Source organism: Acanthochromis polyacanthus, chromosome 4 (genome assembly GCF_021347895.1).
Source record: "Acanthochromis polyacanthus isolate Apoly-LR-REF ecotype Palm Island chromosome 4, KAUST_Apoly_ChrSc, whole genome shotgun sequence".
Lineage (NCBI taxonomy): Eukaryota > Metazoa > Chordata > Actinopteri > Pomacentridae > Acanthochromis > Acanthochromis polyacanthus.
This window is the reverse complement of record NC_067116.1, coordinates 33,524,756-33,550,341: the sequence shown is the minus strand read 5'-3', so window position 1 is coordinate 33,550,341 and position 25,586 is coordinate 33,524,756. Positions and strand designations below refer to the sequence as shown.

The following is a 25,586-nucleotide window of genomic DNA, read 5'->3' as shown; positions in this document are numbered from 1 at the left end:
TGATTTTTGGTGAGATATTTGATCACTGGAACATTTATTGGAATAAAAAACTTAAAGGGTGTGGTCACTGTTTGGTTGAGCTATTAACACTATTGGACATCTGAAATGTAAATGTGACCTTGGCTACACTGATTTTTGTAAGAAGCCAAAAAGGCTGAATATCGCTTGTTTAATCTGTAAGTATGTGAGTCTTTTAAATGTGTGTTGTGTTATTTATTGTGTATAAATCTTCATATTAAATGCAACTGAAGCTCTGAGGTAAATGTAGTGGTGTAGAAGTATTGAATAGCATAACGTGGAAATACTCAAGTAAAGTACACTTAAAACTATACTTAAGTACAGTACTTGAGCAAGTGTATTTATCTTTTTTTCACCACTTTTTAAGATTAAATAAATATGTTATTGCATAACTGCTCCTTCAAGTTGTTTTCACTTGATAAATAAATGTTTCAATAACTGAACTATTTGTGAGTCAGAAAGTCAGTGCAATCCTAAAGTCCTGATTCAAATTTTAGATTCAGCGAGTTCATGAGGGTGAGGAAGAATACAACAGAGCTTTAGCGCTGTTGGATGAAATTGAAATAACCGATAAAAAGTGTAATAATACACAGCATTCACACCTAAGTCCGCAGAGTAAAAATGAAAGATATAAAAGTGAAAATATATTCAGGAGAGAGGCCTGATTAGTGTCATATTTCAAACAAGGTTGAAGATTACACTGTCTCTTTTAATCTTGATAGCCAAAATGGCACCTTTGGATGTTTGAATAATTTGATTTTTCTATATGCAAATAGCTTGTCTTCACAAACAGAAATTTGCTTAGTCACTCCTAATCGAGTTTCCATCTTTTTAGTTTTACTGAACTCTTTACTAAATTCGCTGTTTTCAACAACATCCAAAGAAAGGTGCCATTAATATATATATATATATATATATATATATATATATATATATATATATATATATAATTTTGTTAAAAATGGTGGAATCCTGCAACATTCAAAAACTGTATATATTTTTTTTATCATCAATCTTTATCACATCAATTGGCCCATACTTGGCCCATTTACCCCTGTATAGTTTTGTGCTGGGGGCATAAATTGCACTTGAACATCATCAAAGTGATATAACTCTACCATACAATAGTACAAAAGCAGCTTTTTTTAAAATTATTGTTTATAGTCCTGTCTGTTGTCAAAAACTATGTGGATCACTCGATTGTCTGTTCTTAAGTCAGGTATTTTTCCCTCCTAGCTGTGATATAACTACTTATTTCTCCACTTTTACCTAAACGTAACGTATGGACTTAAACAGTGCCGCCCATGAAGTTTAAAAGGGCGGAACTGTTTGATTCGATTGCTTCCTAAAGCAGCCAATCATGTTTAGGGTCCTGCGTTAAAGCGTCGAAAAGGCGGGCACTGTCGAAAGCTGTCAGCCAATAAGAAACGCCATGAGTCCCCGACTCGCCAATCAGAAGCTCGATGTCAACTGTCGGTGTTTCAGGGCGGCGTTGGGTGGCTCATTTCTTCAGAGGGGAAAACAGTGTTATAATTCAAGGTAAGTAGTTTCGAGCTTGTGTAATTTTCTCTTTAATTTAAGATACACGCATGTTTGGTCGCATGTTGTGTTTTCAAGAATCAAACCGGTGGCAGGACGTGCTCACCCTTGCAGCGGAATAACGGTGTACTTCCGTCGGGCTGTGTTGATAACGGTGAAGTGATGTAGCTAACTGAAGATAACAGGTTTTTAAACAGGGTGATAAAATGACATTTATCTCACTGTATTGTGGATTCAAAACATGTTATATGTTGTTTCTGGTTAACTGTTTAACCTGAATTTGTACCTGAAGTTAAATAGTGCGCTGTTTATCTCAAACACATGGCAGCAGGCAGTACACAAACACCAACTCACTGTCCTGTTGGTATTTTCTGTTACAGTATTGCATCAAATGTTGTCCTGTTCATTGATTTTGTAAGTCTCACTGACCTGATTAAGCTCAGTTTGTCATGCATTTCTTATACCCCATGTGCTGCTTTAATAGTCTCCTCAATTTAACTTGTCAGAATCAGAACAACTACATCCAGGATCACTTAAAAAGTGCTCTTTTTGATGCTTTTTGTCTTACTGCGGATGTCTTTAACCGCCCACTCTGTTCTCTCATCTCTCTATTTTTTCACTTCTTCTCTTCATTTCAGATGCAGTTCATGCTTCTATTCAGTCGACAAGGCAAGCTCAGGCTTCAGAAGTGGTACGTGCCTTTGTCTGATAAGGAGAAAAAGAAAATCACCAGAGAGTTGGTGCAGACAGTCCTGGCTCGGAAACCCAAAATGTGCAGCTTTCTGGAGTGGAGAGACCTGAAGATTGTGTATAAGAGGTGGGTAGAATTTGGACTTGTTTATGAACAAAGTGTTTTCTGTTTTTCACACTTCCCCGGCCAATTCATAGACGCATCATTCATTGGGAATCAGGAGAGAGTGATACCAAAGGGATCGTGGCTGCACTCAGACTACAACAAGAAAGAGCATTAATTTTGCCTCATTATATCCTGTTGCCGTGCCAACGGACAAGCAGGCAGACTATCGGTGAACCCGAGTGACCCAGTGGGGACAGACAAACACAGCACTGGAGCTGTTGATCAGTCAGAGATTTTGCAACCAGATGTTTGTTCACTCTCTACAGATAAATCATTTGAAGTGTCTGAGTTTTTTTTTTCCCCCTGCAACAGTTGAATGGTCACTGAAGCGCTTTTCAGGGCTGTATAACGTTGCTGCATCATCAGTCTGTCTGTTAAAGTGAGGGCATTGTGTTGTTCAGACATAGGTTACTCCTGCGTTACAGCTCCTTACATTTTCAGTGAGACAAACCCATCACAGAGATCACCATGATATTTGTCCTTCACAGGAGCTGTATAAAACATAATAATGTACTAATAGACAAAAGATTGAGTCTAAACTTATAATAAACTGTCTGAATAGCTAGCAGACTAGAATATTTATGATTTAAACTTAGGGGAAATACTCCTATAAACAACTGGAAGGAACAAACTGAACTTAAGCTCCTGGTAATGTTTTGTCAAAACTCAGATTATATTTAGTCACGTTAATATGACCTGTTCCATCTTCAGCGCATTAACATTTTATTTTTTGGGGATATTTGTGTTTTTGTAAAATGATAGCAGGCAACAAAGATTGCTTTTTCACATCCTGCTAAGGCATAAAAACGTCACTTAAAAGTGCTTAGATTGTACTGAAGAGGTCAGAATATGTGTATCTTTTTCCTCATAGAGAGGAGATGGGAATAATAAGGTGTCAGGTCACATTTGCAGATAGATGTTTGGTACACCCAACCGAGCCTCAGGACAGTGAGTGGAAATAGTTTTTAAAACATCAAAGACAATAACAGGGGCTGCTGTTTGATGTGTAGGTTGTTTATAGTGTACAATCACGCATATAGAATATAAAAAGTGAACAGGGACCTGGAAAGATGAGATGTGGAGCGTGTTATTAAGGTTTTGATAAGGCACAGCAACAGAAGGATGTAACATGAAGACATGCTGTATGTTGAGACGGCACACGGTTGTAGGAAGAAGATTTCATAAGGCGCAGGAACTAATATTTCAACATGCAGCCTGTCTATCTGAAGAATAGCATGTCGAGGGGCTGATGAATCATTTTGTGACAAAAAATGCCAGTTTTAATTTACCACAGATTCAAAGTGATTGAGTCAAATCTGTTTGACTGTGAGTCCAACACTCCAAAATATGGTCATACGTGTATTAAATATGACAAAAAGCACCACATGTTCACTTTTGAATAGCAACTCTACTTGAAAAATAATGAATTATTTTCCCGTTTGTTGACTAAATGATCGATCAACCAACTGTTGCAGCTCTGGTCCTGTCTAAATGACCAGAGCTGCCTCACCAGATGATAAACTAAAGATGCTGCATCTTATTCAAAGCTGATCCCCATAAAATTTGAAATTGTGCCACTGAACCAGGACTAGCACTGAGGCTGGGTGCCTTTGCAATCTAAATTCATGAATCTATATCATGGTATGTCTAATGTGACAGAATTAAGGTGATAATTTTCATTGAGCATTTTCTGGATTAACTGATTATTAGATATAAAATGTCAGAAAACGGTTGAGTCAGTGTTTCCTGAAGTCTCCGGTTCTGTGCCGTTTGTTGCACAACCCAAAGATATCTAGTTCACATGCACAGAGGAGTAAAGAAATCAGAGAATATTACAATTTAAGATGCTTCTTTGAAAAAAATGACTCAAATTGATGAATTGTTTTTCAAAAGTGTTGACCCTGAATCCTTATAGTTGACAGCGAGTCCATTACTCGTTGCAGCTCTGGTCAGATTAGATCCGGGATCAGACAAGAGGCTGCATCTATTATCATTATCTATTTGCTTAGATTTCCTTTGCAAATTTATTATGTGGCACCAAGTAAGACTCTGATGTGTCTGTCATGAGAGAAGTCAACATTATGCAAAACATATAACACAGTGATGCATATTATTTTGAGAACCTCCTCTACGTGGAATATGACTCTGCTATATAAGGTTTGACCCGTTAACTTCCTCTTGCCGTCCATGTTTCTGTGAGTCAGTTGTGGTAGAAGTGCTGCCTCATTTCTATAAACCACAGACAACTGAGCAGCTGAACTGAGTCCTTTGTGCTTCCTGAGCTCGGCTGCATCACGCATTCATTTGCACAAACAGTAAGCAGGCATGGAGTGGATCACAAAGCAATCAGGAATTCAAATTAATTGGACAAACCAGTGACACAAATCCAACAAGCTGCAGTTCTGTTAAGGCTGAGACTTGCACTAGGGTTTTCTGTGTAAAATGTGCAGCCCAGTCCACTGCTGCCTCTCTGCTTGCGAGGGATCAACTGACCAGCTCCTTTATTAGCCAATCATCACATGCTTAAGGAGTGCCTTTGGGATTATCAGGGATAAAGAACCCTGGCAGAATGGGGCTTAACTGATTCAGCCTTCTGCATCCAGCTTCTGGCTTTTAAATGAATACCCTGTACACAGTAAACAGCAATCCTTAATAATAAGAGAGAAATGCTCTCTCAGCACCTTTACGGTGAGGTGGGAGACAGTATATCACTTTGAGATCCCGTCTAAGTGATAAAAATACAGTCAGCTCCTCTTACATTTACTTGACACTGCAGTTTTTGCAATGAAAGATGCTTTTTTTAAAAGGCTGGTTTTTTTATTATTATTATTTGAGCTGTTGAGTTGAAATTGGTTGGCTTGTCTTTGTGTTGCAGATATGCCAGCTTGTACTTCTGCTGTGCCATAGAGGACCAGGACAATGAGCTCATCACCCTGGAGATCATCCACAGATATGTGGAGCTGCTGGATAAATACTTTGGCAGCGTGCGTTGGTCCTGTCTCTTGCCACTCTTAATGTCCATGTCATGGGTTATGGTTACTCGTTGAGCTTAGGCAACCTCCACACACATATGTTATGGTTTTATGAATAACCTTAGCACTGCTGAAAAACTGCATCGCATTGATTATTTGGAGAAAATACTACTGAGGAAGAGCAGTAATAGCGAGCAGTAAGACCAAACATTACGATAACTGCTTGTTTAGAACCACAGAGTTTTCAGACAAAAATGAGGCCCACAACATCTCCAAAAGTCTCAGTTTTAGGGGGTTTAGGTTCAAAGTAGCATTAACTCATAATGAGTTTTCTTCTATTTTTGTTCTTAGGTATGTGAGCTGGACATTATTTTCAACTTTGAGAAGGCCTACTTCATTCTGGATGAATTCTTGCTGGGAGGCGAAGCTCAGGAGACGTCCAAAAAGAATGTACTGAAGGCCATCGAGCAGGCCGACCTGCTACAGGAGGTGAGACATTTAATTAAGTCACTGTGGATGAGTGAGATTTCATGCTACTAACTTCTTTTTCATTTATAATCCGTTTTTCTTTTCATTATCCGCAGATATTTCAGATTTTTGAGACCAGAAAGGGGTGTAGTAGAAGTAGAGATGAATCAGTTACTTAGAGTTATATTTCTAAAGATTTCTGTTTTATTTATTTTTGTGACAACCTTAGTGACTGGGGATGGCATCAAGTATGCCTTAACACTTCTTATCCACCATTTCCTGCATAATATGTCTTCTTTATGGTGAAACATTCAATTTTACGCTTCAATTTCTTTGCTTTATTTGAACTGTTTTTTTTACTATCCTGTGTCTCCACTCAGGGTTTTTTTTTTGACAATTGTATAAAAAGAGATGGCTGGAAATACATAAAATACAAAAAAATGCTGGATTATGGTCTGTCAGAACTAGTTCTGTCCCACCAGACTGGAAATCAGATGCGCTTAGGTTTTATACCAACGGGGGAGACGGTATTTGAACAACTGCCAAACTGCACACAATTTTCACACAGTCTCTTCAGGAAGACAATGATAGTGCAGCTTTTTGTTGTACGCATGAAAAGTGCCAAATATAGCAGAGCAGCAAATGAAAAAGAGAGCTCTAATGAGAAGTAGAACACCCAGCTCTCCTCACCTCTGCAGGCCTGCTAAGGAGTGAAGGCAGAAAGTTTCAGATAGTGGGAGACAGACTGTCCAACATCAGTGAGGTGCAGGAAGGGATTTCCAAAGGCATCCAACATGCAGTTTGAACAGACCATAATCCCATCTTTGCTGTGGTTGCTATATTACTCTGCTCCAGTATGAAGTGATCCAGTGATAAGATTTGTGGTCAGCGATTTCCTGTTACTCCTTTGCAAGACAAACCGCTCAGTGTGTTGTTGTTTTTTTATTGTGAAACAGGAGCAGAAGGACATGTTGGGTTTGCATTAGCTGCTCACACAAACCCTGAACAGCCGTAAGAAACTGAAGGAAACAGTGAAGCTGATATCACTAAGATAAAATTATAAACAGTAAATTGCTGGGGTAATTTGTGACTTTTTTGTATTTAATGTTTCAAAACCAATATTAATAGACACCTGCAGACTGTAAATACATTGCTGACGATAAATAGTGTAAAAACTGCACTTTGATTTAATGAAAATCTGAAGGATTTAAAGGCTGTGCAAGCTGACATTGGAGTGCTTCCATATTGCATATGAAAACCATTCAATCCCTTTAGAAGTTTTCTCTTTTTGTCTCTTATCAACAATAAATCATGGTCAATTTAATTTGGCTGTTTGGCCAAGAATTTGCAGCAGTATATCACTTGAAGATCCTAAAAGACTCTTGTAGTCCAAAAAACTCTATAAATTCTTATCTCCCCACAAAAAAGCCAAATTAAATTAGCCATCATTCATTGTTGGAAAAAAATAAAAAGGGAAAACTTCTAAGCGGGGTAAATACTTTCTTAGGCTCCATATATCACTTAATTAAAGGAAAAAGTACTTAAAGTATACATAAATTAGATTCCCCCTCAGAACGTAACACCATCTTTGGCATGATGTTTTCCATTTGACCCAGGGTTCATAAATGTGTTAGGCAGTTATCAGAGCTGTAGTGTAAGTTACTGACTGTGCTTCTCAGAGTGACATGTGCTGAATCTTACTGTATTTCGTTCCACATAAGGAATAACGCTCAATTTAAGTCATAAATGTTTTACAGTCACTCAAAGAAAGGTGGACCTTGCTACCCTTAACTGTGACTAGGGTTATTTTACCTCCTACAGGGAGTGTTGAGGTAATTTGTTGTAGCGTGCAGGGTGTTCCTGCATAGAGGAATTTTTGACCCAGTGAGACTTTTAAGCAGCAAGTTTTGTTATTTGGTTATTCATTTACTCAAGAATAACACACATTTTTGTTGATTAAGTGGTCAGAACAACAGGAAAATGCACAGATTTCTGTCTGAAGATAATGGTTGCTGTCGTGCTTAGTCGCCCCACAAAGGTTCATTCTGAGCCAGGAAAAACTCTGCTCTATTGCCTTACACTAGAAAAAATGCCCCTCTCAAAACAAGGGAAAAAACTTATTTCAAGGAACTTTTACCTATAATTGAAAAAAATCTGCCAATAGAACAAGTGAAAAATGTCTTGGTAAGAGTTCTTGAAATAAGATGTGATATTTAGAATACTGCGATCTTAAAATTAGCTGGGAAAACTTATTTTTACCTATATTTTACCAGGATCGTCAAGCTTTGGTGTCTTAACCCTCCTGTTGTCCTCATTTATGGCACCAAAAAATATTGAAGAAAATCTAAAAATTCTGGAAAAAAATTTATAAAAATTTGGAAAATCTTCAGGAAGAAAATTCCTTAAAAGTTTCCCTTTAAAGTTTTTTTTTGTTAATCCCCAAATTTGGCAAGAAATAAAAATTTAAAAAGTAAAATAAATAAATATTTTCAAAAAATGAATAACAATCTTCCAAAAAAATCCTAAAAATATCAAAAGTGATTCCATATATATCAGTAAAAGTTGTAATATTTTCTTTAATAAATTTGCTGGATTTTGGTTGATTTTTTTTGTGAATGTTCTTAAAGAAACTTTTTTTTTTTTTTTTACATTTCTTTTTTTCCACCAAAAAATGTTCAAAAATCTCCCCAAAATGTTGAAAATGTGGGCACCAGAAGTTTCACTGTGATTTTTTTCCCACATTTTCAATTTTGACCCGCAGGACGACACGAGGGTTAAAACAAGACAATTTCAAGATTGTTTGACTTGACAAGTCATTTAAGATGCGTTGTCTTAAAACCAGTCACTCTGTCTTGCTGAAATGTCACTTGTTAAGTGAATTTGTCTTAAATCAAGTGGGATGAGACATTTTCACTGAAAATAAGACAAACAGACTTGGTAAGATTTTAGTTTTTGCAGTGTACAGCTCTGTGAAGCAAAGAGGGGGTTGCCGTGGGACTTCTTGTTCTACATAGTCACTCTTTCTCACACATTTTCCCACACTGGTCAGTGCCGGATTCCTGATGACCACGTCTGTCTTTAATTTTCAGCTCATGCTGCATGACTACAGTACTGGGATGATTTGTGCAGCTTCATTTTTTGCAAATCCGTATATTTCTTGTGATTTTCTTTTCACTGTGCTTTATGAGTCTTGCATTTAGATTTGCTTGATCTGAACCTTGATTTTCAGCTGACACATCTCTCTCTTTGCCTGTGTATTTCTTTGCTGTTGTGATCTGCAGAATATAGACTTTCAGATGCGCCTGTTTGCAGGTACAGTTGGTGAAATAAGCCTTGCTGTAGTTGTAGATCAGTAGCCTTAGATGAACCGTAGATTCTCCAACGTAATGCAAACGCCTGCAGAAACAACATACCAGCAACAGAAATATTTCAAGTCTTTGGAGCTCACGGTGAATATTAAAGTTGCTGATGTGTTTTTTTCTGCATCAAATCAACCTTGATTGGTTACTGTAACCGTAATCTTAAGCACTAACCTGTAAATCTTCGTCAGCAGCATATTTACATAAAGTAGCTTGATTCTAGAGGTGAAGCTAACATGCAGTAGTTGAGAGAATATTTACTTTTTAATGTCATCCAAAGACACATGCGGTAAAGATGTAAGAGTAATTCTGTGATTTCACGCTTTCTTCAGACCTGGTTTTATGGTCGCAAGTGAGCAGAGTTCAGGTTGCAGCCCAGAAACAAAGCGTCATTGTCTGCACTGCTGAGACCACACAGACGCGAGTGTTCTAGAGAAGCGTTTCATTTAGAGGGAGCATAATGACAGCAGCTAAACCACGGTGTCACAGCACGTATCATTTTGATTGTAAGTACAGTAAGCAGAACACTAACTAACGCTGATCACACAGGTTCACTAGTCATTTCAGTTCATTAATGTCATACATCAAAGCTAAAAGCGTAAACATATCACGTATCTTTACCCTGCAGTCGTGGAATTAATGTGAGATGTAGCAGCAGAGAATGAATGTGATTATATTAAATCTCTGTAGGGAATGAAAAACTCACTGTCAACATAATTTGTCAGTGTGAGCTTGTAATAGCAGTTGTTATTGTTGAATATACATGAAATCAGTAAAATGCACACTGTGTTTGGTGTTACAAAGGACTCTAGTATAATGTAGATCTAATCAGGCAGGCAGGCAGTGGGCTGATGGGTTTTGCTGGATTTGTTTGCTCAAAATTTAGTCAGTTAGTGCTTCAAAAGGCCACAGCTAATGAGTTCAGGGAAGGGAAACCAGGCCACTGCTGACAGGCCATTAACATCCACTGGAGGAAAGTGATGTGAACTGTAGAGAACAGCCAGCACTGGATGTCTTGGGGACAATTTCTTTATGTAAATTGTCAGAAAATGACTTAACAAAAGTGTCTTTTAAGTGACTAAAATGTGTATCTTTTAATATAATAAAATTAGGGATTAAATATACCAAAGCACTGATACAAATACCCTGCAGAGAATCAGTAATAACTTGGCAATTAACTGGTTAATATCTATTGAACTGTACATGTAATATATTTCTTCTGTCTTTCTATTTGACACATCTGCTTTCAAGTGAATAAGACAGAATTCAAGCAAAACAAAGTTGCACTAAAGTTTGAACCCACTTTAAAGTTTTGCTCATGTTACCAAACTTGGAGTATAAATTAGCTCATAGTCGCTAATGATGCGTGGCCCATCACCATTAGCTGTGAGGCAGCTGCTGCCCAGCCAAGTCCATAATCCCTGAGGACAAACTCTGAAGCTGTTCAATGATTTACGGTCAGCAGCACCATCAGGTAGCCGAACTGTAGAGAACATGCTGTACTGTGATCCTAAAAGGCTTATGGTAAGTTCTTAATATGGGGTTTCCTTCTAAGTGCATAAATACAGTAGTTGTTTACAAGCATTCAGTTGATTTTCCCACTTCGGAAAGAAGTGGGGTCAAAAACATCAAGAGTGCCGATTCACCCTGAGAGGCAGAGACAAAGATTTCTCTGATTGGCTCAATTCTGTATTTATAGAGCCAGAGTGAAGACTGGGGAAGTTTGCCAAATGAGGAGCTCTTGTAAAGAGCCTTGAATCCATCCATGCAACCATCCAGGCTTTTGGTAACTACGAGACTGGTGCAGTCAGTCAGTCAGCATGGGTTTTACAGTTCTGCGTGCTGTGAACTTCTACTTGCATGTTCTTCTCTCTCTTAACTCTGAGTGAAACATACATGACACAAATGTGAGGGTTGTATCAGGCATGAACTCAAACTGGAATGCTTCTGACATGTCTGAATACACTCAGTTCCACTAACAGGCAGCATAACCCAACATGATGATCTGGTCAAAGCTGCTGATGATCCTAAATTTGGATATTTTTTTAAGTTACGGCATAAATTTTCATTGATGTGACTTCCTTTTTATAAAAAGATTTACACTCAATTTGAATGTGGAATGGTAATTTGAAGTGAAAGAGCTATGCTGCCTGTGTGAAGACTGCCCTGATGTTTTACTAACAGCACTGAATGAAACTGCTCAGAATAATGGATTCTAACAATAACAGTATGTAAAACAGTAGTTTACTTTTATTTATACTAATATTGATTCTTTAAACTTTTACAGCCCAACGTTACCATTGTGTACATCTTCTAAGTCAGGCTAAAAGAAGAAAGTATAAGATTGTGTTGCTCAGTAAACCCCGTGTAAAGACCAAAACCAACAAAGCTGACTTTCATCACGTATCTGTGGCTCTCAGATCAAGTTCCATTTGTGCTCACTGAAGGTGTAATTCTTTATAACAGGCCATAAACATATAGTTTCTTTTTTAAGAATAGAATTTCTAGCAAATGTTACTGAATCTGTAATAAACAGAGCAACTGTTAGAGACTATTTTTAGTTGGAATAAATACACATTTGATGTGTTAGAGGATATATCAAGTAGCGGGACGGTGTATGTGGGGTCGGCTTAAAGTGCATTACAGGGTGTGTGTTCATGGTAGTAAAAGAATACATTCCTAGTGCAACATTGTGACTCCTTGATGTGTGTCTTTCTGGCACAAAGCGATCAGGTGTGTCACGCTTTGACTTAACTGACCATAAAGACTGCCATAACGATTATTCTCACTGTCAGTCATTTTAAATCATTTTATTTCAAAATCTTAGGCTGGAGATTTTGATGTGCCTTTCTGGTTTGACTGATTCCAGTTAGCTGCAGGAATAATAGATAATTTTCAATAGATAGCTATGATATCTTCTCTTTGTTCTGGAGAATTTTAATGTGACCAGTAAAGTATAATGTTCAACAAAGTTTATCTGATGACTGAACCAAGTCTTTTTTTTAATATAAGTGGAAATGATGCCACCTTACTTTCTAGTATCTACAGCTACAAGTAAGAAGTGTTTCATGGTCAGTTAATCTGTTGCTGTTATATAATTTTAGTTAGATTAATCAATTAGTTGTCTGGTCCATGAACACATGTTTTGTCCACAACCCAAAGATTCTCTGTTTACTGTGTACAGGATGAAAGAAACCAGAAAATATTCAAATTTAAGCAGCTGAAATCAGAGAAATATCAGCTTTTTTTAATTACTCATACCAACTAATCAATTATCAAAATATTTATTTTAAGATTCTTCAAGTAATCCATTAATAGTCACATTTGTACCAATAATACCCGTTAGTTGGATCAGTTTATTGTTTCTTTTGGTCTTTTCATGGCTTAACAATAAACAGCCAGGAAATCAGCATTATTTATGGGCCAAAGGAAAGTGCTTATTAGTAATTAGTTATTACTGTGTTGCCCGTTCCCGTTGTGGTTATTTTATAATCAGGACAGCAATCAGATGAAATTCAAAAATGCTTCTTGTGCTTCAGTCACACAGGGAGAAACAATTTCATTAACAAACCCCTTGACTGTGTAATTTAGTAATCAGGCGACTCAGCTGGAACTTTTAAAAACACCCCAGTGTAATGTTGGTGCATAGGATGATACACAACGAAGGAAAATTCACTGATAATCGCAAAAACGTAAACAAAATGTGCACATAGGTTAGTGGATACAAATAGCTGCAGGGTAAAACAATGCAGGGGCTCATTTGGAATTAGGACCACAGTGCAGTAATTAAGTGGAAAACATACCACAGGGGATTTGGTGGGAGCTATTTTAATAAGCCTTTAATGAAATATTTCTCAGGAGCTGGCCATTACTTTGGTGCCAGCAAGCAGATCTTCTTTTGGAATAATGATGCCTCCGAAGATTTCAGCTCAGCTCTTCACGGGAGACATCAGAGATAAATTGAGCAGAGACGTCCCCGTGAAAAGGGCACAGTTATTGTGGCGGTGCACCGTTAATCTCCTGCTCCCTCAGCTCATGCAATAGATGTGTGGCGTCGTAGGTTTCTGAGACACTTAGACTCGATCCCAGGTGACCAGCAGTGCATTATTCTGTTTGTCTTTGTCCTTTATAAAAAAAATAATGTTTGCCTCACAGGTGTGATGGTTCCAAATATGGCCTCTGAGTCCTCTGGTCTTTTCCAGAATTAGGCCTGCGAAGGTGAATACTTTGTGTCTGTGGATTTAGAGCCCTCTAGTCTTACTGTGTTTATCAGTCTGTGTGTAGCACAGTTCCTGCTGGTTGAAACGGTCCTCCTGGTCTCGTTCATGGTCTCCTGTTGATAGTACAGCTGACAATACGTGTTTGTATTGGAAACCAAGGTCTGTCTCAGTCTGTCTTTGTTCTCCATTTGTGTGTTAACATCTTGTTGACTCTGTCCACTACCACTGATTGCAGTTTGGGTTAAACACACTGTTTAAACTGTTTAAAAGTGTTTATTCTCACAAAATGAATGTTTCATGTGAGGTATTTTACAATTTGTTCCCTCACTAACTGTGTTTCTACAATGTATATTTTGAAGTATTGCATTAGAAAAAGTTACCGGAAATGGAAAAATTATTAAAAAATGTGCCTGATTTTGCAAAAAACTTTATACGCTCGCTTGAGGAAGCTTATCACTGTATTGAAGAAGAGTGAATGTGCATAACATAAGATAGAAACACCTTTTTTGAATGCATTCTGATGTAGTGAATATTTATTACGCATGACCGATCCTTCATAGCTGTAGTACTTAAAATAGTAGAAACATGAAAGAATAATTGCAGCTTGCTCAATTAAAAGCAATTCCTGAAGACTTTTCTCATTTTTTTTCATAAATGGCCAAAGCTTTGTTTGTTTCCTCTGCATCATCGAGGTTTTGTAGCTGGTTTTGTTTTAGAACTTCATCTACTAATTCGCGCTTTTTTTAAATTATGCAAATTTCAAAAGTTTGCGTAAAATTTCTTTGACAATTACATTATATGGAAACATGGTTACTGAGGTAAAGTTAGCCATTTGGGCACCTTTTCTAAATTAAGGTAAGCTTACTGTTTAGACTATCTATTTCCAGTCTTTAAATGAAGCTAAGCCAAACATAAACATGTCTTTTTACTTAACCCCAGATTAAATGTGAATAAGCAACCATTTGCCTTTAGTAGAGAAAGAGGAAACGGGGTCACAGTAGTTTGTGTTTCAAAGAAAGCCTCTTGCCAGCTGCTCTGTCTCCTGCATGTCCTGTGGGTGAACTGTGTGTGAATGAGGAGGCTGTTTCGACTCAGTGCTGTCCTGTTTTCTAAGCTGTGTGCATTTCTCTCCCCTCAGCCCCGTCATGAGTACTTTAATGTGCCTGTGTACTGATTGGCTGCCATCGCTGCTGCTGCTGCTGCTGCTGCTGCTGCTGCTAGCCACCCTGCATGCTGAGCTCTTCAGTGCCTGGCACCTTTCTTTCTGTTCTCCGAGCACCTGACATTGCCATTGGTTTGATGGTGAAACAGTATTTTCAACATGACAGTCATGATACACAGTATTCACAATATCAACAGTAAATCTAAGGCTACCATAAATGAAAGTAAATGATGACGATTAGGCTGGATTGGACATTGTTCCGGTAGCAGTCAATCTTCTGCTACTATTCAACATTACCAATATGATTATTGAGTCACTACATGTTTTGTGGTGATGTATTGCCACATGCCTGTCATTGATCCACTGAACATTTCAACATCTCTCTAGTAGTTTCACTGTAATGCTGAGAGTTTGCATCATGTGCCATCAAGAACCAAAAGTAAAACAAAAAAAAGAAGCAGACCCAAATAGTTTAAACTTGAGCGCCGCTTATTCTTTCTCTTGGCCTTTGTCTCATAGTTTAATGCTCAGTAAGAAATCTAGTTGGTGTAATGTCAGCTAAGAATTGCTTACTCTGTTTGAGAATTTTTTCCAAAGTAAAGAGTGAAACTTGATGTTTGAAATTTGTGGTTTAATGAAAATCTGCACACTGTTGGATCAGGATGACACATGATTAAAACCTCAAGTTCATAGGTCTCAACATTATTTTTTCATGATCCATGTTCACAAAATCTGCCCCCTTTTTATGGCCATCTGCGCTATTGCCACTCAGTATGTGGAGAAAGTCTGCCCCCTGTTGCAGAGGTTAAAATACAGATTCACAAGTGTCTCCGACTGTGTTTAAGTTGGCAGTATATACCCTTACGGCACAAGTATTTTAAGTTTCAACACACAATTTTAAAATAAACACCAGTTCACAGAATATGATTATGGGAATTCTGCTTAAACACAGATTCCAGGCACATGACCTTCACACTTAAGTTATGCTCATGCCCAGAAGGTGTTCATCCCACTGGTTTTGTCATTTATGTTTTGATTGGTTGCCTTGCGGGTCATGTTTTGTCTGAATTCAATTTATGTCAGCCATGAGTGGGAAGTGATTGCAATAGAAGTTGTGCTATCTGTTCCTTTATCACATCTATTTTGATTTTTGTTTGTATCTTGTCACTTTGCATCATATGTATTTGACTTTGAGGTGTTCTCCTTGTGATTTCTCGGAGTTATTTTGGGTATAAAAATCAATTCAGTCTATAGCATACACTAGAAGACCTAACAATTTTTAAGTCTCTGTCTACTACTGAGCTGAGATGTTATTTTTAAATCTTTGAAATTATTTATAGCTGTGATTATTTAAATACATAGACAGGAGCCCACTCTCAAGGTAAGTGGAGTTAGTAGGATTATGCTAAAGAAGTATTGCACTTTGCACTGATTCACTAAAGCCCCTTCAGACATCCGCTCTTTTGCGTTAATCTGACAGCATCTGAACGTGAGCACTGTGCTCACTTTTCTCTTAAAGTTGTGACGGCAGTCTTTCTGGGTCGGACCATCGCCTGCATAAGAAAGTCACTTCTTTCTTATACAGTCTCTGGATTGGACTGTGTCTTGCATGTTCAGACCATCCTCTGGTTTGGCTGGACATAATAATCGCTTTGCAACAGTGGAGAAAAGCACTGGGTAGTTTGTAGACCTCCAAAGGAATCCTAATTGTCCTGGGCAGTGCTTAGCCCAGGATGTAGCAACGGTGTCCCTGCAAAAATAGTGATGAGGAAACTATTCAGATGGAACATTTGCACACAGGAAGGCGAGCACCATCATTAGAATGATTAATTCACTGAAAGAAACAAGCAGAGCTGCTTTATTGAACAATCTAAAATCTTGGCAAAACTTACAGGCTGCCAGGAGGTTGTTGCAGTTATTTCCCATCGCTAAGAGAACCGTCAGATAATGGAAGGAGAGGAGACAGCCACGTCAGAAGTGCAATGTAAATGATAGGCTTATACCCACAGTTTACATCCAGTGAGTCAGACTAGGTTGAACCCAACACCATTTCAACGTACCCTTCAAAATGGCATAAGTCCAAACTGCATATAGTCGCATTAACAGATAGACACGCAGATAAGATGAGCAATGTGGTTTTGATAGTGATCATTGAGATCATGTTCTAGATTATATATCATCATAGGGACGCATCCATGCACACAGTAATTAGGGTACTACCGCAAATAGTTCTGCTGTGAGACTGTGGAGAACAACAACCTGTGTAATGTAAAGAAGCTTGACATTTTGAATTTAGTAAACCGATTGGAAATCATTTAACTGCTTAGACTATGGCTCTGTGTGTTGCCATTAGATCATGACGACCCTGTTCTCTATGGTGATAAATTTGCCTTTGGTTTGGGTTTAGCCTTTTGTTTTTCAGTCACACCTTGAACCTTAATGTCCAATCTTGCTATCAAGTATTGAATCCTTGTGGTGGATATGAAGCCGTGAGGAACTTTTAACGTAAAAGTGACCATTGGCTGACTGACAGAATGCTGTCACTTTAACTGTCTGAAGCAGCAATGCTACCTGTCCCGTGTATGAAAAGGGCCTAAATGTTCTTTTAACTTTCTATAGATGATAATACACATTTAAAAACACTTAATTAGCCGTAGGAGTTATTTATCATAAAAAAATGCACACTGATTGGGCACTAAAAATGTTTTATATGATCTGTCATTGTTTATCTGTGTCCTACTAATAAGACAAATTGCAATATTAGACTATTAGAAATAATAAATTGAGCGACACTTTCATCAATGTGTACAGTAGATATTAAATAAATTGTTTTATGATTCTTTGTCAATGAAGCACGCTGGTGTCTTTCTTTGATATAAGTGGTAGTTCCCTGAGTTTATCGTGTTTCCCTCCATGTTCCCTCTTCTGAAATCCGAGATGACAGTCAATAATGTTTTGCAGCCGCTGTGTTCTCCTGTGCCAGAAACAGACTGAACTGTGCTAAGCTTCATTTGCTTTGCAGATGTTTAGCCTACATAATAGGTGACAAGGGATTCATCGTTCCAACAAAGTATTCCCCATGAGTGAGAAGTCTATAATTGGTGAATAATGCATAGTTGATGTTTCAAGGTCTGGGTTGAACATTTTGCACTGAAAACAAAGTCTCTGCGTGTGAGTGTGTTATTTTTTCTCCTCTTAGTAAAAAGCAATATTTCTGTCTCACTGCTCTGATGAAATTCCTCTCTTTACTTTGTGCTGAACCTTGTTTTAGGATGCCAAAGTAAGTGTTTCTCTATTTTTCTGCTACAAATCACCACCTCTGATGATTTCCTGTGTTGCCATCCACAATTAAAGTCACACGTTTAATTATGTAAAAGCTGCATAGAAAAGTAAATATGCATCAAATAACTGGTAGACCAGTTGCTTGAGCTCTTCTGTCTTTTATCTTGTTTTAATTTTGTTTTGTAAGTGTGTGCACATAACGATATTATAAATACAGTGTAATGCAGCTTTTACAACCATTTGTTTATCAAATCATTAAATTAACATAGAGAAGTGAACTACAAAGCTGTGTGTTGCTCACTAATATATTGATTTTATTTAATGTAAATATAAAACTATTAGTGAGGCTCCACTGTGGAACTTGTGACAACTAAACATGCTCATGGATTGTATATAACGATGGATGAACCCATCCGTATAATCAACCATATGTTTCCTGAACAGCAGTTTTGAGGCTCAGTGTGACACTCCAGCTGTTGCCTTCTTGGCAGTGTTCGCCTAACTCCCAGCTAATCCAAAAATCAGCAAAGAGGTGGAGGAGTGGATCTTGAGGCAGAGCATTTAAACATCTCTGGGTTTTCTGTCCCTCAAAACAGCCGTGCACTTAAAGCTGCTGTCCGGAGTTTGAATCGCAGCGTCTCCCAAAACGCTGTTGGTCCCACCGTCCCTCCCTCTGATTTCGCCCCTTTATTTGTGCACGCGCGCAGTACATGAGAGAAGTGCCCGGAGTGCTGCAGCATCTTGCCTGTTTTGCTGTTTTCCCCTCTTCTGCATTTAGTACATTTAGTAAATAATAAAGGAATTACGTTAGAATGCTGTATTGAGTCTAACTTGTCCTAATACCAAAATAACATGAATCTGCTAGGACGAACGAGTAAAGTTTCAATATGTGATTACACTCGTGCATCCCTCTCGATGACGTTGTTTATCAAACGTAGTGCATTTACGCGTGTATATGTGTTAGATTGTTTATTTATTTCTATCTAGAGTTCAGAATTGCATGACTCCTCTGACGAAGAGTATGTCCCAGACGCCCCAACATCTTCCTCCAGAGGTCGGGCATCTAAACGAAGCCGTCAGGCGGGCTATGGAGGCCGTGGTCGGGGAGCGAGGCGAGCACCCCGACCACAGCATCTAAACGAAGCCCGCAGGCGGGCTATGGAGGCCGTGGTCGGGGAGCGACGCGAGCACCCCGAGCCAAAAAACGTCCTGCAGTCTCTTGGCCTGACAAGCCGTGGGATTGGTAACTTTTCTGGAAGTTGCTGATCCCTGATGCTCTCTCCTCCACAAGCAAAACAAATGTGTGCGCGGTTGCGTAGTGCGTAGCTCGCCCACCTCTGCATGGGCTTGCTTGCTGTGCGCGTAACCGTTGATTGACAGCATGACAAAGCTGAAGCTCGAACTTGATTGGTCGGCAGCGACCGGCGCTTTTTGGAATAACATGGGGGTCTATGAGAGGAAGGCGGAGCTCAGGAATAAATTTTCATATCGCGTTATACTAACTTTATATTATAGTATTGAACTAGACTAACACATTTAAGCTTTGTTAAAAAATGATACATAAATTGAAAACAAACGGAAACTCCGGACAGCAGCTTTAATTATGCAGAACCTTAAGCCTTAATGCAATTTATTTGTGTATAGTTGTCATAAATAGTAAAGTTAGCTATAGAGACCAAAACTGATGTTGTTCCAGGCAGTGAGTCTGTTTATTTGTGCTGTAAAGTTAGACATTTTAACATGGCTGTCTATGAGACTGACTGCCAGCCCCATGTGGCCATTTAGGGAACTGCATTTTGTGCACTTCTGAGTTTGCTTCATCTCCAAGCTGCCGCTGGTTATTGTTTGTAAGAGTTGAGCCCCAGTTGTGTTTAAATTTTACAAGGACAGGTGCAAGGTTATATACAATGCTGCTGTCAGTTCTTGATACTTTATCCTCTTACACAAAAGCTGCTAACAAAGTATGCACTATTTCATGTGGTATGCATACAGTTGCAACACACTGCATAGACATAATACTGCATTTAAAGCTTTTACTTTTGCACTCTGTGATGTACTCTTAGTGGCTCAAACTTATTTATACTCAAAGAGATTCCACCACATCTTTGACATAGATGCTCAGAGAATTGCGGGTCAGAATAGCTAGAGAAGCATGGTGGCTTGCAAGGACATCCGTATATTTCTTGCATGTTACATTTGACATAGTGTATTGGGATGCAATAAATCTATTTGGTAGTAAAGATATTTGAACACATGAATAGCTTCTGGGTTTAAAAAATAGAAGCTGATTTGGAAGTGACGTAAACCTGCATTATTTCTAACAGCCATCAAAAGGAATTCTATTTGTGTAAAAGCCTACAAGACAGTGACCCTATTTCTTACTTGATTTATCACATTAGTAAAAAAAAAAATTCTAATGGCTTTAATGGCTAGTTTCAAGTCTCTTTCAAAACAGCATATTCAATAAAATATAGAGCAGTTTAGAGTATCCTTTAGGGCGTGGCTACATGGTGATTGTGACAACTTACTGTGATACCAAGATGGCCAAAATGTCATTTGAGGCTTCAAAACAGTCCACAAATCACTGGCTGACGTCACAGTCGCTACCTCCTTAATTTATGTGCAGCCTTTTTTGCAGTAACAAAAACAACAAAACAGCACAGCGATGTGCTCATAAACACAGAAGGAAGAGCTAACAAATAATGACAGCTTTAAAATGGAAGAAAAAGTGGCTTTGCAAATGTTAAGATGTTTGTCAGGCCTCAAGGATAAATTTGAATTTAGAGGGTGAACTCAACTACAAGTCAACTCTTTCACTTCACATGCATGACATTTAATTCAGTGTCAACCTCGACAATACGGATCAGTGTTGCTCGTGCACTACCAAATCCAAAAGCACAGAATCAGAATGTGGGGCATGAATTAAATGGTTGTCATGTCTTTCAAACATCCCAGCATTACAGCAGATAAGTGGTGCTGTCACACTGTTTATGAGCTGTGTTTGTGTCTCACTGAGCGCTTCACTGGAGCTGAGCTTCTTCTCTCCCTCCACAGGAAGCAGAGACCCCTCGCAGCGTTCTGGAGGAAATTGGACTGACATAAACACTGTCCTCATCAGCATCCACTCGCCACACACTCCTTCATCTGCCAGCTACTGTGCTGTATGTAGCTGATAACCACTCACATTCACCACTGAGCACACACACACACACATACATCACACACACACACACACACACACACACACACACACACCGACGTGGTTTTCCTGTTCGTCTGCAGTGGTGGAAAAAAGTTTTTGGACCTCCTTAGAATTTTATACGATCTCAAATAATATTAGGAAATATTTGTGGAAAAATTTGTGTTTCAAAAGGTGTGTCTGCATTAGATAGACACAAACTGATAATTTTTTTGTTTATTGCTAACAAGAAAAATTAACAAAACTAAATTCTACCAAAATGACCCAATACTCAGAATTTCTTATTTTTATGGAACCAATAAATTTAAAGTTTTTAATGGCTTTTTTTTAAGGGTTTGTTTAGTATTATGACTGTGATTGTACTAAAAGAAATTACACTTGAAGAGTGAACCAAAAAGTTATTCTTAACCTTGTAAAACCCACTGTTGCAAAAATACAACAGCTTATTTTTTTTAATTATTGTCTATTATTATTATTTATATATATATATATATATATATATATATATATATATATATATATATATATATATATATATATATATATATGTATAGTGTGTATGTGTGTGTGTGTGTGTGTGTACATGTTTATCTATACCGGTGGGGACTTGGTGGGGACTTTGACCTGACTCCACGCTATCTCGGTGGGGACTTGCGTCATGGTGGGGACCAAAAATGAGGTCCCCACGGGGGGAAACAGTGTTTTGTTGTTGTTACTGAAAAAAGTAAAAGTGCAAAAAAGTTTCTTTAGGGTTACCATTGTTTTGGTGTTGGTTAAGGTTAGGGTTAGGGTAAGGGTTAGGGGTTAGGTATGAATGGGAGTCAATGGTAAGTCCCCACGGGGATATAAGAAACAGACGTGTGTGTGTGTGTGTGTGTGTGTGTATACTATAAACTTTTTTTTATTTTTTTGCTCATTTTTTTCCATATTTGGGTCTTACAGGGTTAATGCATGGGGTGTCCAAAAACTTTTTTTCACCACTGTATGTTCCACAGCTCTTTTTTCTACTTTTTTAAAAGATGATGTAGCACTGTTTGTGTATTTCCTGCTGAGTTACTCATGTGTTCAGTGTGGTGTCAAACATAACTGCAGCATAATTAAGCTTTATGCTGTACTGAGTGGCTTTCTGTTTGATTTTGATTTGACCAAAACTGATGTGATCACTTTATTCTGTGAAGTAAAGTTCTAAATCTCAAATATGTTATTCTAACCTAGAGAATAGGCTATATTATATCACAAAGGGAAGTCAAAAGTATTACATTAACAGAACCAAAGAGTTGTTCCGTCTCATATTTGTATCTTTAACACATTGCATTGTGGAACTTTTTTGTCATTTATTATGTACCCACTGTGCTGACACTGTAATGCACCACTGCAGTCTAACTTGACGCTGCAGTGGCTTAAAAACACAAAGTGTTTTTTAAAATGAGGATTCTCTCAGTTTACAGGCCATTATCACTCCTATAGTCTGACTGTTTGGTCTATTAGTTTCTAATGACAGATCCTACTCAATGTTGAATGCCTTAATCACTGATTGATGTCCATATCTGAAAATAGAGAATATATTAATAATGCACAAGAGAAGCACTTGCATGCCACTGCGATGTAGCAGGTATATACACTGATATGATTTTATTAATGTGCAAGAATGTTTTTCTTCATGTTTACTACTGTGATTCTCTTTTATTTATTTTATGAAAGCATTTTACTTGGCAAAAGCTGCAACAAACAATTGATGTCACCTGACAGAAATAATTAGTATGTAAATACTCAATCTAGGACACAGGATTATTAAACTTAAAGCGGAAATGATCTATTTTTGGGCACAAGGTTGTAAAATAACAGGTGTCAAACATTTTCATCCTGTCAGAATCGTGTAGATATGAATTGTGGGCATAGATTTCAGGGTATAAATCCCCATTGTTCTCCCTGATAAAGATATATAGGAAGCAGAAGACTTTTATTTTGAAAAAACTGCTGTAAAATTGCTATTAGATGCAGCAAGGCCTCAAACAGGGTCCTTTTTACTCTCAGAATATGAATTATGAGCTCATACAATGACTAAATTAATTGTGTGTAATTAATTTGTGTTTTATTTCACATAAATACATAGATTTTGACCATAAATTGATGCAGTGAAATAAGGAATTTAAAATTCCCCTCAAATTCAAATGAAACATGATACAAGCTCTTTGTCTTTTTTTAGCTTTGTTTGTGGTCTTGTCCACTTGGACACGTGTTTTATTTGAAACTGTTGTGTTTTTTATAGGTGTTTTGGCCTTTCATCCACATGAAAACGCACATTAAAAGGGACCTTTTGAAAAACTTCTTTCAGGATTAGGATTTTAGAAATTCTGTTGGCAGTGTTTACATGTAGGAAGGGACTTTTGGACGTTTTGGAGTTTAAGCTACTTTGTTTACTACACAAATTCTATACGATTTTGTTCAGAGGTGCATGTGGTCAAATTATTGCTGGTGCTAACCTTGCTAACATGAATTTTTAATGTTTACACATAATTGTACAGTTGTTCTTCCAATATATGAGGGAACAGACGCATCTGAAGCAGCAACCATTGTTGGACCACTGTTTACAGCCTTCTGGTTGGCCACCGTGGCTTCAGGTTTACAGCTATAGCGCCACATTTTGCTTGTTCAGCTCTCCACAGGGCTTCAGTTGTGCTTGTTGCGTTTTCATGTGGACGGAGGTTTTTGTGACGTGTACAAGTGGACTGGGCATAATTTGCCACAATGCTTAGTTGCATTCGAAGTAGGAATAATATCTGATTTTTCGGGGCTGATACCAGTACAGATGAATAATAATCGAGGAGAACGATATTTAGAACAATATACATTTGCAGTAAAAGTCGAATAGCTGGTGTCAAAATTTTAAATAATGTAAACTCCAACACAAAACTTTGTTGGAATGACTTTGTTTTTTTACATTTAAAATGTGTTAATTTATAACAGAACTTTTCAATATTTAGTTTTCATACTTTAGAGGATATTGCCTGTGACACATCACCAATCAAATAGTGTTCAAGAGCACAGAGAGGTAGCTGCAGATAGAGGCAAATACAGCACATTTTTCAACTAATTTGTTATATTTGGAATTTAATTTTCTTTTAAAAGAGATGTGTAAATTTGAAAAAATGCTAAAAATCGCACCTGATAATTGACCTGGCCAGTTATCGTTTGATCTTTACTACAGAGTTCATCACAGTTTGGTTATAAATATCGCTGTTAGAAAACGGGAACAGTGAGAGCAGCAACTATACAGTAAAATTATGGCATGCTAAATATGGCTAAGACCTACAGAATATTAAGTTTCTAACAAACAGTGATCTCTGCTCATATCAAAGCACTGATTATCAGAGGTTAATTTTACATTATATGTAATTTAGTGCGATTTGAAAAATTAGATGAATAAAATGGGGGTTTAAGCTATTAATCACAGTTGCCCTCTTTTACTACACTCTGTAATAAATGATATTAAGTAGCAAATCTGTGCTAATCATGCAGAACAATGACCATCTGAGCTTGGGAATCCCCCACTTTCCACACTGTTTACAGATGTTTTTAATTATTTTATCTGTTTTGATGAAGACTGCTTGAGGGACATCTCCCTACTGCCATGCTGTTTCACCTGTTCCAGCTCCACCACTTTACGCAGCATGTCATTCACCGTAAAACCGGTTGAAAACTGCTCTGTCACAGCCGTTTCACTGTCCATCCCACGCTGCTAGTTACTCAGTATAAAATCCCATAGCCTCTCTGGCCTGTGAAGCCTCCTGTAACACACTGTACAGCATGTAAACTACCTATTTACTACTGTGACTGGAAAAAAAAAAAAGTGACCGGATTATAAAATAGCAATAGTGTCATGAATCCTTGAAGAATATTAAGATTTTTTTATGTACCAAAACAGTCATTTACACCCACTAAGATGGGGAAAAAAAATTCCACACTTATATACACATTAAATGCCTTGGACACTGGACTGTACAAATAGATAAACTCCCATCCGATCTGCATTTCATGTTTTCTTGCACTGTTCGTTTGAATGATATTCACATTTTCCATTTTGAAACTTCTTCTATAAGTCACAACTGTTTTACATGTTGAAATATTTAAATCTTTTCTATAACTTCAGAGGAGCATTTTCATATATACTTGACTTTGTGTGTGGTTTACTGTATCTCTACAGGTGTGACTGATAGAATCTATTCTATATTGTGTATTTAGTGAACTATACAGTAGCTACAGCATGAGTGCAGCAGAACCTGTGTATTACCTTACTGGATTTGTGTTTACTGTTATCAGCATCTGCAATGGACATAAGAGGAAGGCCATGTTTTCTTGTCGAGTTCAGCAATAAAGAGCACTCCAGGGGCAGAGAGACTGTCATAAACAGCTTGTTTCCTCTCATTCATTCTGCGCCGGTCAAATAAGGATCCAGCTGAACAGTTGAACTGGATTAAGATGAGGAATAGCAAGATTAGTGTGCATGAGAG

General features: G+C 37.8%; 1 protein-coding gene across 8 annotated transcripts; it reads left to right on the top strand.

Annotated features, from left to right (window-relative positions):
- Window positions 1-1,448: 1,448 nt before the first annotated feature.
- Window positions 1,449-25,483, top strand: LOC110955350 (AP-1 complex subunit sigma-2). 8 transcript variants are annotated; one of them, XM_022200304.2, is made up of 7 exons: window positions 1,449-1,557; window positions 2,196-2,374; window positions 5,289-5,397; window positions 5,737-5,874; window positions 9,135-9,165; window positions 13,368-13,430; window positions 14,571-17,442. In XM_022200304.2, the coding sequence occupies exons 2-6, from the start codon at window positions 2,196-2,198 to the stop codon at window positions 13,418-13,420; spliced, it is 510 nt and encodes a 169-aa protein (XP_022055996.1). In that variant the 5' UTR covers window positions 1,449-1,557; the 3' UTR covers window positions 13,421-13,430; window positions 14,571-17,442. The 8 variants fall into 8 exon arrangements, with proteins under 8 accessions (XP_022055996.1, XP_051802643.1, XP_022055997.1 ...); XM_022200305.2 differs by lacking the exon at window positions 1,449-1,557 and adding an exon at window positions 1,574-1,711; XM_022200300.2 differs by lacking the exons at window positions 1,449-1,557; window positions 9,135-9,165; window positions 13,368-13,430; window positions 14,571-17,442 and adding exons at window positions 1,575-1,711; window positions 17,866-17,874; window positions 20,931-25,483.
- The last annotated feature ends 103 nt before the right edge of the window (window positions 25,484-25,586 follow it).